The sequence below is a fragment of the Callithrix jacchus genome, chromosome 20, assembly GCF_049354715.1.
Source record: "Callithrix jacchus isolate 240 chromosome 20, calJac240_pri, whole genome shotgun sequence".
Lineage (NCBI taxonomy): Eukaryota > Metazoa > Chordata > Mammalia > Primates > Cebidae > Callithrix > Callithrix jacchus.
In genome coordinates this window covers 32,257,496-32,275,443 of record NC_133521.1, presented here as the reverse complement: position 1 = coordinate 32,275,443, position 17,948 = coordinate 32,257,496, and the positions used below count along the sequence as shown (strand labels likewise).

Genomic DNA, 17,948 nt, shown 5'->3' with positions numbered 1-17,948 from the left:
AGCTTTGCAGCTTTAACAGAACTCTCTCTGCTTGCTTTTTTATTTCCTGAGTTTTCTGGCCAGGTGTGATGGCTCACACCTGAAATCCCAGCACTTTGGGAGGTCCAGGTGGGTGGATCACTTGAAGCCAGGAAGCCAGGAGTTCGAGACCACCCTGGCCAACATGGTGAAACCCCCATCTCTGCTAAAAACACACACACACACACACACACACAGAATTAGCCAGGTGTGGTGGTGGGTGTGGTTCCAATTGCTCAGGAGGCTGAGGCACAGGAATCACTTGAACCTGAGAAGCAGAGGTTGCACTGAGCCAAGATCACACCACTGCCCTCTAGCTTAGGTGACAGCAAGACTCTGTCTCAAAAAAAAAAAAAGAAAAGAAAAAGGAATGCAGACTTTCTTCTTAATCCTTTTCTTTTCTCCTAAGATCAGCCAAAGGAGAACCTGGTGCTCATGTGTCTTAGCTCCTCCTTAGATGCTTCAACATCGCATTTTACTATAAAGGAAGACACTAAAACCTGGGAGGCTTAGTGTTTTGGCAGGAGTTGCTGCTGAGGTTATGGGCAGAGTTGACTTGGGCAGCCAGCCCTCCAGCCCCTCCAGGGTGCTGTGCTGTGCCGTGCCGTGCCGTGTTCCCTCACAGGCTGTGGGATTTAGATTCATAGTAAGAAGGCAACCAAAACCTCTTTATACACTTAGCCTGTGGAACATTTACTCTTCCTTTGGGGCAAGTACCGAAACTCTTTGCTTCAGAAAATTGAATATCTCTCCAGGAAGGAGTTTTAAAGCTTGATTAGTTTTTCCTTCACCCAAATATAGTGAATAGCAGGAAGGGGTATGTGCTGTTACATAACTATCTCATGGGGCCTTTAAAACAAGTCTGCTGTGAGTGCTTTTAGCCTCACTTTACAGCTGAGAAAACTGAGACATCAAGAGAAGAAATGACTTGTCTGAGGTCAGCAGCTATTTGGTGGAAGAAATAAAGTGTGCATCCAAGTCTCCAGGTTTCCCACGTGTGTGGTTCTTTTCACTTTACTCCAGCTGCTGTCTTTAGATGGCAACACAAATCAAAAGATAGAAAGCATTCTTTGCTGAATTAGTGATCTATATCAAGTCAGTTTATGCTCCCTTTGTCCTGTTTGAGGACAGTGTGGATACCTAGTGATCTAGTTTAAGATCTCGAGTCTTTTTTTTCCCTTTTTTGAGATGGAGTTTCACTCTTGTTGCCCAGTTTAGAGTGCAATGGCAGGATCTTGGCTCACTGTAACCTCTGCCTCCTGGGTTCAAGCAGTTCTCCTGCCTCAGCCTCCTGAGTAGCTGGGACTACAGGCATGCACCACCATGCCTGGCTAATTTTGTAGCTTTAGTAGAGATGGGGTTTCTCCATGTTGGTCAGTCAGCCTGGTCTTGAACTCCCAACCTCAGGTGATCCGCCCACCTTGACTTCCAAAGTGCTGGGATTATAGGTGTGAGCCTCCACGCCTGGCCTTGATTCCTTTCTTTGAGAGTGCTTTTAAAAAATCATTGATATATAATTCACGTACTATAAAATTCACCTTTTTTTTTTTTGAGTCTTGTTCTTTCCACCCAGGCTGGAGTGCAGTGGTGCGATCATGACTCACTACAACCTCTGCCTCCTGGGTTCAAGCAATTCTTCTGCCTCAGCCTCCTGAGTAGCTGGGATTACAGGTGCACACCACCATGCTCAGCTAATTTTTTTTCATACTTTTAGTAGCAATGGGGTTTTTGCCATGTTGGCCAGGTTGGTCTCGAACTCCTGACCTCAGATGTGCCCACCCTGGCCTTCCAAAGTGCTGGGATTACAGGCGTGAGCCACTGCTCTGGCCAAAATATACCTTATTAAAGTGTATTATCTGGTGGTTGTGGGTATATTCACAAAGTTGTGCAGCCATTCCCACTGTCTGATTCTAGAACGTTTTCATCATTTGCAGAAGAAACCCCATACCCATGACAGTTACTCCCTATCTCCCCTTCACCCAGCCCCTGGCAATCCCCAATCTACTTTGTTCCCCTGTGGATTTTCCCAGGAGCACTTTTTAAGTTGACTCTGGTATTAAACTTTTTCCTGGTTTATTTTGCCATCTCAAAAGAAATATAGCAAGTTTCCACCCCACAGCTTTGGGAGGAAGCTTTGTTAAAGTCCAAATACTTTGAACTTTGTGATGGCTCATGCCTATAATCCCAGCTCTCTGGGAGGCCAAGATGGGTGGATCATTTGAGACCAGCCTGGCCAAGATGGTGAAACCCCATCTCTACCAAAAAAAAAAAACCCACAAAGATTTGCCAGGCATGGCAACGCATGCCTGTAGTCCCAGTATTTGGGAAGCTGAGGTGGGAGAATCCCTTGAATGCCGGAGGTGGAGGTTGCGGTGAACTGAGATCCTGCCACACTGCACTCCAGCCTGGGTGACAGAGTCAGACCGTGTCTCTCACACACACACACACACACACACACAAAAGAATACTTGGAGCTTATTTCATTGGTATGAAAATTTAAGAATCTTTTTGAAAACTAATTGTCTTTCACACACATTTGTCTTTGTAGACTTTTTCCCTTTACCCAATTACTAGGAACATGGAGTGTTCAGTTAAATGCACTTGTGTCGAAAGACACTGTGACTTGTCACCAAAGCAACTGTGGATTTGTCTGTTGCAGATGGATGCAGCAGACAGGAGCTGCACAGTGTCTGTGCACTGCAGCAGCCATCGCGTCAAGATGCTGGTGAAGTTCCCTGCGCAGTACCCAAACAACGCTGCCCCTTCCTTCCAGTTCATTAACCCCACAACCATCACGTCCACCATGAAAGCTAAGCTGCTAAAGGTGGGGGTCTGGGTTCCCAAATTCTTCTTGCTGTTCTGCATCTGCATCATTGTCTAGGTTTTTCTTGGGACGGAGTCTTGTCTCTGTCCACCCAGGCTAAAGTGCGGTGGCGCAATCTCTGCTCACTGTAACCTCCCATTCCTGGGTTCAAGCGATTCTCCTGGCTCAGCCTCCCCAGTAGCTGGGACTACAGGCATGCGCCACCATGCCTGGCTAATTTTTTGTATTTTTAGTAGAGACGGTGTTTCACTGTGTTAGCCAGGATGGTCTCGATCTCCTGACCTTGTGATCTGCCCGCCTAAGCCTCCCAGAGTGCTGGGATTACAGGCAGGAGCCACCATGCCGGTTTGTCTAGGTTGAGTAGAAAAGAACAATGAAAACTCCATTCAGTGAGATTCAGAAGTCATCTGTTTCATACACGCTCTAGTATTAGCAATGTTCTTAACCTTTTATGAGTCATGGACTTTCTTTGAAGTCTAATGAAAATCATGGGCCCTTCCTCAGAAAAATCTATACAAGGATTGCATATAATTTGAAAATATTGCCTATAAATACGTGAATTGCATATAATCTGGCCACAGATCTCATTAACGCTATGTATCATCTCAGGTTAGAAGATTTGCAATCCAATTTCATTTAGGAGTCCAGGTTAGGAGCCCTGCAATCCAATTTCTTTTACATGGAAACATAGGTAAGATGTATTCTGAAGCTAAAAGTTATTTTATAATTAGAAAAAAACATGTATAAGGTCATAAAATATTTTTTATTCTATAGAGGGAGCTGGTGTTATCCTAGAGACAGGCTGGCTAGCTGCACAGCGGGTGTCCAGTTGGAGGCGCCACAGCCTGGCATCTGTGTTTAATTCTGCAGATTCAGAGACTCAATGCGTCAGTTCATCCACAGCGAATCAGGTGGAATCTCCATGACAAAGCCCATAAGCTTCTTCATCACCTTGTTCAGTCTGAGCAGTGTCACAAGTGAAGGGACTGAAGTATTCTGACAAACTCAGGCCACCCTGAGTGCTGCTCTTTTTTTGCCCAGTTTGGGTCGTGGACACTTGATTGTTTCATCTTGTTGGGTTATCCCGTGGAAGCAAAAAATTTTCAAGGGCCTTAAGGATCTCTGAAATGCCATTAACTCAGATCTTGTGGTATTTGACATGTTAAACTTGGAATCTGAATATTTCACTGCCTAGTTTGGACATACGCAAAAGATAGATTTTTCTGTTAGTATAAAATGGTATGATTAGGAAGTGTCCTTAAAGCTCTAATTTGTCTAATTCAGGGCTGGGTGCTGTGGCTCATACCTTTAATCCCAGCACTTTGAGGCCAAGGCAGGTGGATCACTTGAGCTCAGGAGTTTAAGACCAGCCTGGGCAACATAGCAAAACCCTGTCTCTGCAAAAAATATAAAAATTAGCCAGGTGTGGTTGTGCACGCCTGTAGTCCCAGCTACTCAGGAGGCTGAGGTGAGAGGATTGCTTAAGCCTGGGACGCAGAGGTTGCCCTTAGCTGAGAATCCACTACTGCACTCTAGTCTGGGTGAGAGAGTGAGACTCTGTCTTCAAAAAAAAAAAAAAAAGGTCTAATTCAGTGCAGTCCAATAGAAATATAATTCAGGCCACATGGAATTGTAAAATTTTCTAGTAACTACACTAAAAAAATTAAAAGTAACATGTTGTTTTGGGAATATTTTTATTTAATCCAGTATATCTGAAATATTCTATTAACATATAATCAGTATAAACTTATGGAGACATACACACTTCTTTTCTGTACTAACTCTTCCACATTCACTGTGGATATTATACTTAACAGCATCTCTCAGTTTGGACTAGTGACATTTCAAGTGCTCAGTAGCCCCATCCAGATGGTAATCACAGTCTCAGTTTATATGCCTATCTTCAGTGTTGTATGTTAGTTCATGTCTGTAGCATACACCTTAACCCATTTATGCTGGAGGTTGTGAATTTTTTTTTTTTTTTTTTTTTTTTTGGTGAAAAATCAGACCTTGGCCAGGCACAGTGGCTCACACCTGTAATCCTAATACTTTGGGGGGCCAAGATGGGTAGATCACCTGAGGTCAGGCGTTCAAGGCCAGCCTGGGCAACATGGTGAAACCCCATCTCTGCTAAAAATACATAAGGTAGCCAGACGTGGTGGTGTGTGCCTGTAATCTCAGCTACTCAGGAGGCTGAGGCATGCGAATCACTTGAACCCTGGAGGTAGAGGTTGCAGTGAGCCGAGATCGTGCCATTGCAATACAGCCTGGGCAATAAGAACGAAACTCCATCTCAAAAAACAAAAAAGAAAAAAACCAGTAGCATAAAATAAGAGCAGTAGGATATAAATAACTCCCACAAGCTTGGTGTTCCAGTAACGGAACACTAGGCATAATGGGTTTAAAGTGTTAGTATTTATATTTTTAAAGAACAAAAAAGATACTATAATTTTCACTGAAGTGAAATAGGTTCCTCTTGTCTTACATCACTAGAGCAATGTCAGCTTGGGCCAGTGGGTGTTACTTCTAAAATACTGATATTTCTCCTGGAGAGGGTAGTGTTGGGGGCGAGGAAAAGGGCCTTTATCCACTATAAAGAAATACCAGCCCGTCTGTTACTAAAAGCTGCCCTCTCAATACCCACATGTGTGCTGCCTTGGTTGGGGAAAGAGCTTCTCTAGCAGGGCTGAGGAATAAATCCTGTTTGAATCTCTGTAGAGGTAGAAATTAGATTAGTACAGTGTTGGAAGCCTTGACTTAACCCTGCACCCGGCTCCCAGCATCACCCTGTGTCTGACCACTTTGCAGAAGAAAAGCCAGTCAGGGCTGGCCGTGGTGGCTCACGCCTGTTATCCTAGCACTTTAGTAGGCTGAGATGGGTAGATCACTTGAGGTTAGGCCAGCCTGGCCAACGTTGGTGAAACCCCTTCTCTACTAAAGATATAAAAATTAGCCAGGCATGGTGGCGGGCGCCTATAATCCCAGCTACTTGGGAGGCTGAGGCTCGAGAATCACTTGAACCCGGGAGGCAGAGATTGCAGTGAGCCAATATTGTATCACTGCACTCCAGCCTGGGCAAAAAAGAGAGATTCTGTCTCAAAAACAATCAAATGCCTATAGGAGAAATGTGTTCCTCTTGTTGACTGTGTTTTGGGCTTTTTCTAGATCCTGAAGGACACGGCCCTGCAGAAAGTGAAGCGTGGCCAGAGCTGCCTGGAGCCCTGCCTGCGCCAGCTCGTCTCCTGCCTTGAGTCCTTTGTGGTGGGAAGCATGAAACTGTCATACCAACTTATGCTTTAGTGTTTTGTTTATTTCTTTCTCCCTAAAATCATGGGTTTTCTGGTTTTGTAATGCTGGGTCTTTATTTTGTAATTCAGCCTTAAGGCAGGTTGTGGTTTTTAGTTTGTGGATTTTTAAATTTCAGAACCAGGAAGACAGTGCCTCCAGCAACCCGTTTGCACTCCCCAACTCCGTCACACCTCCCTTACCCACATTTGCACGGGTGACCACTGCCTACGGGTCGTACCAGGACGCCAACATTCCCTTTCCTAGGACTTCTGGGGCCAGGTTCTGTGGAGCAGGTGGGTCTCTTTGGTTCTCTGATTCTAGATTTTGAGAGGGAGCAGCTAAGAATGGCATAGATTCTATATAAACAGCTTTGTCAGGAAATGTTTGCTTTTATTTTCGGAGAACTCAAACGAGACTTTCATAGTAGTGTTGCAGGGTCTGATGCCCAGTTGGCGTCCGTGGACTTACCCTAAGAATATGCACCAGAATGGCGGTCTTAGCTTTCTTCATTCTGATGAACTTGGATTTGGGTCTTTACTCAGAGCCCTGATTCTTAGTGGGGGACAGCCCCTGCTAGGGAGGCTTAGAGTCCCACTGACGACTCTGCCAGTCCACATACATCCTCCCTCCTGGACCCTGGAGTGCTGACCTTTGTTCCTGGTAAGGGTCACCGCAGTCGTGAGTCTTGCAGCTTATGAAAATGTGTCTTACCCTCAAGTATACAGAGATAGAAGACTGGCCAGTGCTGCCTCAGGATTTCCCAGGTCCAGCTTGTTGACACTAATATGCTCGTGATATTTCCTTCAGGTTACCTGGTATATTTCACGAGGCCCATGACGATGCATCGGGCAGTGTCTCCCACAGAGCCAACTCCGAGGTGAGTTCGGGAGATGCAGAAGCCACTCTATGTACCTGGGGCCAAACATGGGCAGAGACCTGGGAAGGACCACTGAGTTTGTCTTTGGACAATGAGTTTTAGTTCTTCAAATGGGAGTTTTTAAACTCCTATTTTAAGATTTATTTGAGAAAGACTGAAGTCAGTTAAATTGCAAGAAAGCTGAGATTTCTGCTTTATGGTTATTACCAAACCATTAGAAGAAGTAGCTTGATAAAAGCTATTGTCAAAACAAGGCAAGTTCTTTTTAAATGTGCCTTTCCCCTATTTCTAGCATATTATTATTTGTTTTTAATTATTTTATTATTCAATTTAACATGAAATAAAACTGGAAAAATAACAAAAAGACCATCTGTAGATTCACAACACTAATATGCCACTTCTTATATTACCAGACAATATTTAATTTTAAAACATTGCATAAGTAGTGCATTGGGAAAACACAAATGTGCAAGTTTTTGTATTGTTTTTGAGACAGGATCTGCCTCTGTCACTCAGGCTAGAGTGCAGTGGTGTGATCATAGCTCACTGCAGCCTCTACCTCCTGGCTCAAGTGATCCTCCTGCCTCAGCCTCCCAAGTAGCTGGGAATACAGGTGTGCACCACCATTCCCAGCTAATTTTTATATTTTTTGGTAGAGACTGGGTTTTGCAATGTTGCCAGGCCAGTCTCAAATTCCTGAACTAAAGCAATCTACCTGTCTCTCTCTCCTAAAGTGTTGGGATTATGGGTGTGAGCCACCATGCCAGCCTGTTTGTTTTAAATTAAAATGTCAAAGCCCTTCTTTTCTTTTTCACTGCTTTAGGCAGAATCATACTTAACAACAGAACATGTTTCTGTCTAGTCATTGTTTTTCTGTGTTTTAAAGAAAAGTTTTTCTTTATAGGCAATCTAGTGTAGCAGATAGGAATATGGACAGAGCCAGTGTGCTCAGATCCAGATTTTGGCCCTGTCATTTTATGACCTTGGGCAAGTTACCTAAACTTCACCTTCAGTTTCTTCAACAGTAACATGGGGGGGATGATCATAGCACCCACTACCTGCAGTTGCTGGGAAGATTAAGTCCCTGTAAAAACACTTAAAACACCACCTGGCACATCGGAAGTGTTCCGTGTTTCCTGTTATGATTACTGGTTTAAAACTTTAGGATTATACAGTAGACTTCTGGTTCGGTAGTCTGGTGGCCAAGATATAACAACTTGCGAACCTCCCTGCTGCAAACCCTTGAAGGCATTGGATATAATATACTCAGCATAGTCATTGTTTTAGTCCATTCTCACAGTGCTACAACGAGCTGCCCAAGACTGGGTAATTTCTAAAGAAAGGAGATTTAATTGACTCACAGTTCCACATGGCTGGGGAGGCCTCAGGAAACTTAAAGTCATGATGGAAGGTGAAGAGACACATCTTATATGGCGGCAGGCAAAAGAGAGTGTGTGTGTGAAGGAGAAATTGTCAGATCTGGTAAAACCATCACGTCTCACCAGAACTCACTTATCGTGAGAACAGCATGGAAGACACTGACCCCTTGATCCAGTCACCTCCCACTATGTCCCTCCCTTGACACGTGGGGATTGTGGGGATTACAATTCAGCATGAGATTTGGGGGGAGGCATAAAGCCTAACCATATCAGTTATGAATGAATAGCTGAGTTAACAAGAAAGAAAGAGAACTGAATGACACGTGTGAGCAGACACTGCTGCTTTGCCAAGAGGTGGCCAGTCTCTGCAGTAACCCAGGCAGATGTGACCTGGGCCCCATGGGAACTGGGGTTAAGTACTAGGGAACACCTACATTACACCCAATTCCTTATTGGAATAGAAAACATTCCCCTATTCTCAAAGGGAAACAAGGAATATCTATATCTGGACTTTGGATTAGAGGGAAAAATGTTCCGATTAGAATGTTTTTCAACTGATAGTCCTTTACTGAGATAGTTTACAATACACAAATCTGAAGCATAGAGTTCAGTGACCAACACTCTTACCAAGATATAGAGCATTGTCCTCATCCCCAAAGGTTCCTGGTCCGTTTCCCCAGCCCTTCAGCACCCGGAAGACAACACTATGTTGACTTCCATCACTGTAGTTTGGTTTTGCCTGTTCTTAAACTTCAATGAGTGGAATCGTGCAGCATGACCTGTTTTATGTCTGGCTCACTTTGCCCAATGTAATGTTATTGACATTGATCCATCCACATTGCTGCATGTGTCAGTAGGTCCATTGTATGAATATAACATAGTTTGTTTATTCTTTGTCCTGTTGGTAGATATTTGCATCCTTTCCAGTTTTGGGCTATTACGAGCAAACCTGGATACATATGTTTATTAAAAAAAACTTGTGTATTAATTTCTGCACCTGAGGAGAGCGGAACTTCTCAGTCATTGGATAGATGTATCCTTAACTTGAGAAATTGCTCAAAAGTTTGTGCGCAGTGGTTGTGCCATTTACCCTGTCGCCAGCAATGTTTCAGAGCGCTGGTTGCTGTATATCCACTCTGAAACTGGGTATTGCTAGTCATTTCAACTTTAGCCATCGTGATGTGAGTGTACTAGTTTTCCAGTGTGGTTTTAATTTGCATTTCCATGTTGATGATGAATGATGTTGAGCAGCTTCTGTGTGCATAGTGACCATTTGGGTATCTTTTTTTTGTGATGTGCTTCTTAAGTGTTTTGCCTATTTTGGGGGAACTGTTACTTCTTATTTATTTGTGGTCGTTACCTATTTTGGTTGCAAATTCTTTGCTAGATGAATGTGTTGACTTTCTCCAAATCTGTGGCTTGCCTTTCTCCCTCTTTAATGTTTTTCAGTGAACAGTGTTTCCTAATTTTGATGATGTCCAGTTTATCACTTTTTAATTTTTATATTTAGTGATTTCTGTGTTGTGCCTCAAAAAATCTTTTTCAATCCCAAGGTCATGAAAATACTCTTCTTTTTTTTTTTGAGACAGAGTCTCACTCTGTCATCCAGGCTGGAGTGCAGTGGCTCAAACTCCTGACCTCAAGTGACCTGCCTGCTTCGGCCTCCTGAAGTGCTGGGATTACAAGCATGAGCCACCGCACCCGGCCTTGTGTTTTCTTTTAAAAGCTTCATAGAAAAATAAATAGATAAATAAATAAAAATAAAAGCTTTATAGATTTAAATTCCTTACTTAAGATCTGTGATCCATTTCAAATTGATTTTTGCATGTAATATGAATTAGGGGTCAAAGTTCGTTTTATTTTGTAGAGAAAATTAGTTGTTCTAGCACCATTGATGAAAAGATTTTCTTTTGTCATTGAATTTGTATTGATGGCTTTGGTGAACATCAGTAGACCATATATGGTGGTCTTTCTGGACTCTTTTTCCTTTGATCTGTTTATCTTTTATGGCAACACTACGTTCATAATGTACCTTTCCATAGTTAAGTCTTCAAATCTGATAGGTCAAGTCCTCCAATTACCCTATTCTTGTTGAGTTCGGGTTGGCTATTCAGGTCTTTTAATAACATTATGAAATCCACTTACTAGTTCCTACTAAAAAGGCTGCTTGCATTTTGATTGGAATCGTGTTGACTCTATAGATCAATTTGGAAAAACTGCCGTCTTAAGAATATGGACTCTTCCAATCCACTAGCATGGTATATTTCTCCATCATTGTATGTCTTTAATTTTTCTCAGCAACATTTTGTATTTTTGTGCACATTTTCAAAAATTAAATGTATTCCTAGGTATTTGATGTGTTTTAATGCTACTATAAATGAGTTTTAAAAATATTTATTTTTCAAATATTTGTTTCTAATGTATGGAACTATAATAGATATTTGAACTATAGTAGATATTTGACCTTGTATTCAAATTCACTTATTCTAGTAGTTTGTAGATTTCTTTCAATTTTTTATGCCTGTAATCATAGATGCATTCTATGCTTCTGCAGATAAAGCATTTTTCAGTGTTAAAAGTTGTATTGACTTATTTTTCTGGAGTTTCCATTTTCTCATTTTGTCTTCTCTTGGTGTCAGGTGCTAACGACAGCACCACTTGGAAATATGACAGGACTGCAGCCAGTGTGGATAATTATCTTTTCAACTACAGATCTCTCTCGGCCTTGTCCGCTTATCACACGGGCTTGATCGCGCCCATGAAGATCCGCACAGAGGCCCCTGGGAACCTTCGTTTATACAGTGGGAGCCCCACTCGCAGTGAGAAAGAGCAGGTCTCCATCAGCTCCTTCTACTACAAGGAGCGGGTAAGTGCCAGAGCTGTGGCCTGTGATTCTTACCCCTTCTCCTGGATTCTTGTCCATCGACTCCTGCCTGGCCCAGCAGCTAGATTAGTAAACCCCCGTAGTCTTCCACTTTCATAATCAGTTTGTTCAAGAAAGGCGTTGCTCCGTTCCTTTTAGTTGATTTTAGCTGCTGTAAATTATGTGTGTATGGAGGGGTGGGTGGTTCTTATGGTCCATAGTCTTTAGTGCCCATTTAACCCTGTTCTCGCAATCTCCATTCACTGAGTCAGTTCCCATTATTTCAGGGTAGAATACCTTAGCTTCACATCTTCCATGGTTTTCTGACGTTTGTCAAGAAATTTAAGGGATGCCTCTGAAGTTTTGGGATCTTAATATATTTGGAACTTCATAGTTGTAAGAAGTCTTAAAGTTGATGTCTAAAAGATTGGGTTTTTTTGTTGTTGTTCTTTTTTTCACTAAGTCTACATGGAAATACCCATTTGAGTGGACCAGATGACACAAAAATTACCTGAGCTTGTCCTTATGTGCCTAGTTTCTCAAAGAACTCATTGTCCCTAAAGTAGTTATCATTAAGCTGTCAGAAACCTTTGGTGCCAACAGTGTAGAGAATGTTGGCAGAGCACAGGAATGATCCCAAGAAAGCTTTCTGTGTTGACAGATCGCAAGTCTGGCTTGAACAGACTTTTAGCTGACATGTTTTAAACAGAGTTACCACTGAGCACTGCACAAACTTAGGAATTCTTTGTTGTTATCTCTCACTCCATGAGAAATAATGGATTGTAATTGATACTTGTTTTTTTTAAAATTGAATTATTTTAGACCCGACACCCATTTCTAGGACATATTAGTAGTGTCTTCAGTTCGATTGCAGTAGAATGTCTAACCTTAAAAGTTTACACCGATAGTTGACTCTCTCTGACTTTATTTTAGGCTTGTATGTAACTAAAATGAGTGGCAGCAACTGTTGTTTGAGACCAGACCAGTCTTGAGCAAAACCATTTAGTCAAATAGGAAAAATGATTTTTTTTTTTTTGGCTTTTCAGGACACTTTCCTATAGTCCCCTTCGTCACATCTCTGATGGAGTTCTGCCCACTTGGCTATTACAGACCTCCCTGGAACACCCACTAATCTATGTCATCTCCAAGTCCTTTCCATTCAAAATTGTTAGTTCTTTTTTTCCCACATGCTCCCAGGTAATTGGATAGATGATTTGATAAACAGGTTGGAACTAAGACATTTTGTTGAGATGAAAGCCAGGTTCATGGTTGGGTAAATGTGGGGATTTTCTTGAGTGTCAGGCCCAGAGATCAAGGAGAGCTTTCAGTCCAAGAGGCAGTTCTGAATTCCTCTTTGATTCATGTCATGTGCCACCCATATTTGGGTTCAGATTGGGCAGAATAGACTAATTTTGACTTTGTGGAGGTGTGTAAAGCCCACTCCAATCAAAATAACTCAATTTCCAAGATGAGGCCTCTTTTCAGCCTGTGTTCATGTTTTTGATGGTATGGCCTTTTTTTCTTTTTTTCTTTTTTTTTTTTTATTAATACTACAAACACCATAATTATAAAGAGGAACCAAGAGCATGTGGATAATTCTCTCATCAGATAGGATCTGCAGGGGAGTGGAGGAAGAGTTGTGATATTTTAGTTCAGGGTGGTTCCCACTGCACTATTCTGCAGAGAAAGAGGGCTGTTCAGGCCCCTAACAGCATAGTAAGTGGCCTTTTATGTTGTGTTTCAAATAATGACCAAATAAAATGGGGTGATGCTTTGATTAAAATTTCATGTGAAACTCATATTGATGGATACCACATACAGAAAAGTTCACAAATCAAAGCATATAGTTCAGTGAATTAATAATCACACAGGTCAAGAAATAGAACATTTCAAAAACCTCAGAAACCTTGGATTGTTAGCTTAACTCATACGAAATTGCTGATATTTGACCATTTTTGACCTAAACAAAGATTCATGTGGTTCAACTTAATAGACTAACAAGATAAAAATGAGTAGTCAGTCCTTTTGTGATGAATTTCATATAAATGTCTCTCTCCTTGAAGTTTGTTCATGTCCGTCCCATTTGTGTAGGGGGTCAATGTCGGAATTACGTAGGTGGAATATGGCCATGATATCTTTTTTTTTTTTTTTTTTTGGAGACAGAGTCTTGCTCTGTAGCCCAGGCTGGAGTTGCAGTGGCACAATCTGGGCTCACTGTAACCTTTAGCCTCCTGAGTTCAAGTGATTCTCCTGCCTAAGCCTCCCGAATAGCTGGGATTACAGGCGCCTGCCACCATGCCTGGCTTATTTTTTTATAGAGACGCGGTTTTACCGTGTTAGTCAGGCTGGTCTTGAACTTCTGACCTCGAGGTCCGCCTGCCTCATCCTCCCAAAGTGCTGGGATTACAGGCTTGAGCCACCGTGCCTGGCCAGCCGTGATATATTATGTGAGCTACCTTGCCTTCCTTACAAAGGTTGATACCTCTTGAGGTGCATTTTGTAATCCCCAGCTGTCTAGTTTCACAGGTCAAATGATGTCACTTTAGTTTCTTTTTTTTATGGAAATGATTCTAGTCTACTAAGTTTCTGTTTGTGTTTTTTTTGGGATTTTTTTTTTTTTTTTTCTAATAAGAGATGGGGCCTTTCCCTGTTGCCCAGGCTGGAGTGCAGTGGTGTGAACATGCCAACTGCAACCTGAGTCTCCTGGGCTCAAATGATCCCCCTCCTCAGCCTCCTGAGTAGTTGGAACTACAGGAGTACCCCACATCGCCCAGTTAATTAAAAACAAGTATTTTTGTAGAGCTGGGTTCCCAATATGTTGCCCATGCTGGATTTCTCTGTGTTTAGGTCTTCATTTTTAGCCCAGATTTTTCTCCTACATGTTTTTATTCCCTTTTAGATCTCTGCCCCTGAGAGCTTTAAATAAGTGAGAATAAGGCTTAGCAATGAGGGAAGTATCGTGAGTTTTTTTCCGTTTTGGGGGGTTTTTTTGGTCTTTTTTTTGTAGAGATGAGGTCTGGCTATGTAGCCCAGGCTGGTGTGAAGCTCCTGGGCTCTAGCAAGCCTCCCAGCTCAGCCTCCCAAAGTGCTGGGATTATTGGCATGAGCCACCTCACCCAGCCAGTATAGTGGTTTTTTTTGACACAGAGTTTTGCTCTTGTTGCCCAGGCTGGAGTGCAGTGGTGTGATCTTGGCTCACTGCAACCTCCACCTCCTGGGTTCAAGAGATTGTCCTGCCGCAGCCTTCTGCATAGCTGGGATTACAGCTCCCTCCCCTGCAATACCCAGCTAATTTTTTCTATTTTTAATAGAGACGGGGTTTCACCATGTTGGCCAAACTGGTCTTGAACAACTGACCTCAGGTGATCCAGCTGCCTCGACCTCCCAAAGTGCTGAGATTACAGGTGTGAGCCACTGTGCCCGGCCCAGTATAGTATAGTTTTGAGATATCAAAAGATCTTTATAGAGCCATTTAGAGATTGTTGTTTGTTTCTCTCATGGCTTTGTGTGTTTTTAACCTGGCCTACTTAGGTTATATTGTTATATTCACCCAAATATTCTCTAGGTGGAATTCCAAGCTTTGCTTCTAAAAATTTTAAAATGTGAGATGCCTAAAAAAACCATCAAGGCCAGGCGCGGTGGCTCACTCCTATAATCCCAGCACTTTGGGAGGCTGAGGCAGGTGGATCACGAGGTCAAGAGATCGAGACCATCCTGGTCAACATGGTGAAACCCTGTCTCTACTAAAAATACAAAAATTAGCTGGGCATGGTGGCATGCACCTGTAGTCCCAGCTACTCAGGAGGCTGAGGCTTGAACCCAGGAGGCGAAGGTTGCAGTGAACCGAGATCACGCCATTGTACTCCAGCCTGGGTAACAAGAGTGAAACTCCATCTCACAAAAACAAAACAAAACAAAACAAAACATCAAATTGCTAACATTCATTTGACAAGTGGACCAACTCTTAGTGCTGATAAAATGTTAATTCCTAGGATAAATCAGAAGGCCCAGAACTTAAGATAAGCATTAGGTATTGCCTTGCATACATTTAAACCTTTTTGCAAACTCCCACCCTTGCTTTAGTTTATGTTACTAAAATAGCTCTGATGTAAATAACTAGAATCGTCTTTAGGTTAATAGAATAATTTCTGATCTCCATAAACAGATACTCATATTGTTAGCAAGGGTGCTTTCAGGAAGGTCCCTCTTCAGCATTAGCCCCTTCCTTCCCCTCGTTTTTCCAGGGCTCCCACAGCCCATGGCATCACTCTGAAGATACTCCTGCAGGCCAAATGTCAAGACACCCAATCCCCTCATTGCCCCCACCACATACTAGAAAACATTTGGTATTGAGCCTATTCAAGAACGTCTTCCTTTTAAAAATGAGAATGTGCTGTTCTTACCTACTACAGGGGAAACAGGCTTCTGCCTATTTCTGCACTTGCACAGTGATCTTAGTGCATATTAGTGTTCCTCAACCCTATTTGTGGTTCCTTTGTCAGAACTATGTTAATGTCAGCCTCCATATACCTTGAAATGTGACTGAAAGAACAATGAAATTGAAGCTGTGTGTGATGGGTGGGAGGGAGGTGAGGGAATCCGAATACTGCTGTGCTTAGGTTCATATTTTTTAGTCATTTAAATCCCGACTTTACAGTGTATTATGGTACATTTGAATCCATCGGATGTATGGGAAGCTTTACTTTATTCTATATTTTTCCCTTTTAATTTTCTTGGTGTTTTTCTTCCCTCCTCCTGGGTGTAACGTTTTCATGCACAGATGTCTCCTCGCTCTGCCCGGCGGCGTTGGTCCATACAAGCAATTAACGACTTCCCGGTACTGTGCGCTGTGCAAATGCTCTCCTTAACTAATCCTGTCTCTACCCAAGGCCCAAGAATAAAATGCCACCTGCCTGGCTTTGAGGAACCTGAAATGACAGGCTAGCTGTTTTCAGGACCAGCAACAGTCAATTTTTGCTTAGGGGAGTTCAGGCACCCAGGGCTGCCTCCTTGTCCAATCACAGTTTCAAATGGCTAACATTGTCAGGGATCCTGAATGGATTCTTTTTGCAAAGGAAACTTAATACTGCATTTCTCGGAAAGAACCCTAATTGTGAGCTGTTAGCTCACCCAATTTCACTTGGAGCATTTGTGTAATTTTTGGAGCTTTCAAAAGCCCACCTTTGGCATGGGGGGAGCAGAGGAAGATATAAGAGGCTTATACTGTTTTGTCTCTGCTTTTATAGTCATGGTCTAGTTCAGAGAGGGAGGTGCCCACTTGCTTCATTGGCATAACACAGAAGCTAGTTTTTATCCTTTGGGAAGTTTCTGGAACAAATTTTTTCCTTACCGTTACTATTTTGTGTAGACAATAAAACCTCTGCTGTGGACATCCTCTCTTCCTTTTCTTTCTTTCTTACTCACTTCTATTGGCCATTTCCCCTCTTCTGTCTTCCTCTCCCATCCCCTTCATGTTTCAGTAGTGCCAAGGTGACCTCATGCTGTGCATGGCAGCCTTGAGGCTTTGTATAAATTTCATTTGGTATAAATAATTTTTAGGGGAATCGTCTTATAGCCTTGTTGTAGAAAACCAGTTGGAATCAGAAGACCCAATTAGCAAGTACCACTGCTGCCAACAGCTTGTAGGTGGAGCCTCCAATGGGGCCACCTTCCAAAAGCCAACCCGACTGCTGAATTCCCACTGATTGTCCAGAAGTCCCTGCTCCCGCTGCCATTTCAATAGGGACTCATTTAGACTCCCTGCCCACTCTGCAGATTATGCATTGCTAATGGGGTTTCTGCGAAGCAGTTGGTGGCTTATTCTTGGGCTGTTCTTACATTCAACCCATTTATTGGCATCAATGTAGCCTCCGATTGTAGTAGTAACACTGGTGGTACAGTCTCAAGCTGGCTATTGGTTGTCATTCAGTGCTATTTGCACCAATGCCTCCCTCCTGCCCCCCCAACCCCCAGCCCACTCCTTTCTTCCTTGTCCTCTTTGCCATAACTCCATGAACACCTTCTTGGTTTGTTCAGAGAGGCAGCCTGGTGCTCATCACGTAATAATTTGTCTGTCTCGCTTTGTCTCTCTTCCCTCAATTTCTTCTCATGAAATCTGTAGGGACAGGACATTTGCTATTGATGGACCATTGAAAAGATCAAGTCCTTTGCCTCCCGGAGATATTAACTTGACTACATAGAGAAGTGCTCATTTTTAAGCCCATGACAGTGGGACTGGAGCGATGTAGGAGGTTCAGGGGCTTTTAGGCATTGTGCCCTTCCCCAAAGCAGAAAGATTAACCACACCTTAGCCGCACATATCAGTATGCTCTGGAACCAGAGGATCCTAAAAGAAAGCTGTATGTTATTACCTGTCAGTTGCACAGACAAGAGAGATTGCTAAAATTGCCAGCAAGATAGTAAGAGGAAAATTGCTTAGGAGAGGTGTGGATGGAACATGAGTGGTTCTTATTGCCAGGGCACTGGGGAAAATACCCTGAAAAGGTGTCCATCTACTCATTAGGTAGCAGCAGGGGCCTAAGACCCCAGCTAGTAGCTGATCTGATTTGAGATTTAGCCTCTCCATTTAGACAGCCTTGTTACATGAGAATTACCAGAGTAATTGGCCAATAGGCAGGATTACCAACTAACCCCTGAAGCCTGAAGGGGAGATATTTATGTTTAAAAACCACTAACCAA

General features: G+C 42.7%; 1 protein-coding gene across 22 annotated transcripts in view; it reads left to right on the top strand.

The window, feature by feature from the left end:
• The window catches only part of WDR59 (WD repeat domain 59), a 118,727-nt gene that overhangs the window by 69,612 nt on the left and 31,167 nt on the right, over positions 1-17,948 (top strand). For 12 of the 22 annotated variants that reach the window (XM_078357758.1, XM_078357757.1, XM_078357754.1 and 9 more), the window contains 5 exons: positions 2,678-2,842; positions 6,008-6,103; positions 6,267-6,423; positions 6,938-7,007; positions 11,099-11,252. In XM_078357758.1, the coding sequence (XP_078213884.1) occupies positions 2,678-2,842; positions 6,008-6,103; positions 6,267-6,423; positions 6,938-7,007; positions 11,099-11,252 (642 nt within the window). Of the gene's footprint in view, positions 1-2,677; positions 2,843-6,007; positions 6,104-6,266; positions 6,424-6,937; positions 7,008-11,098; positions 11,253-16,029; positions 16,087-17,948 lie in introns of all 22 variants that reach the window. The other 10 variants (XM_078357755.1, XM_035281984.3, XM_078357745.1 and 7 more) reach the window with 1 other exon arrangement.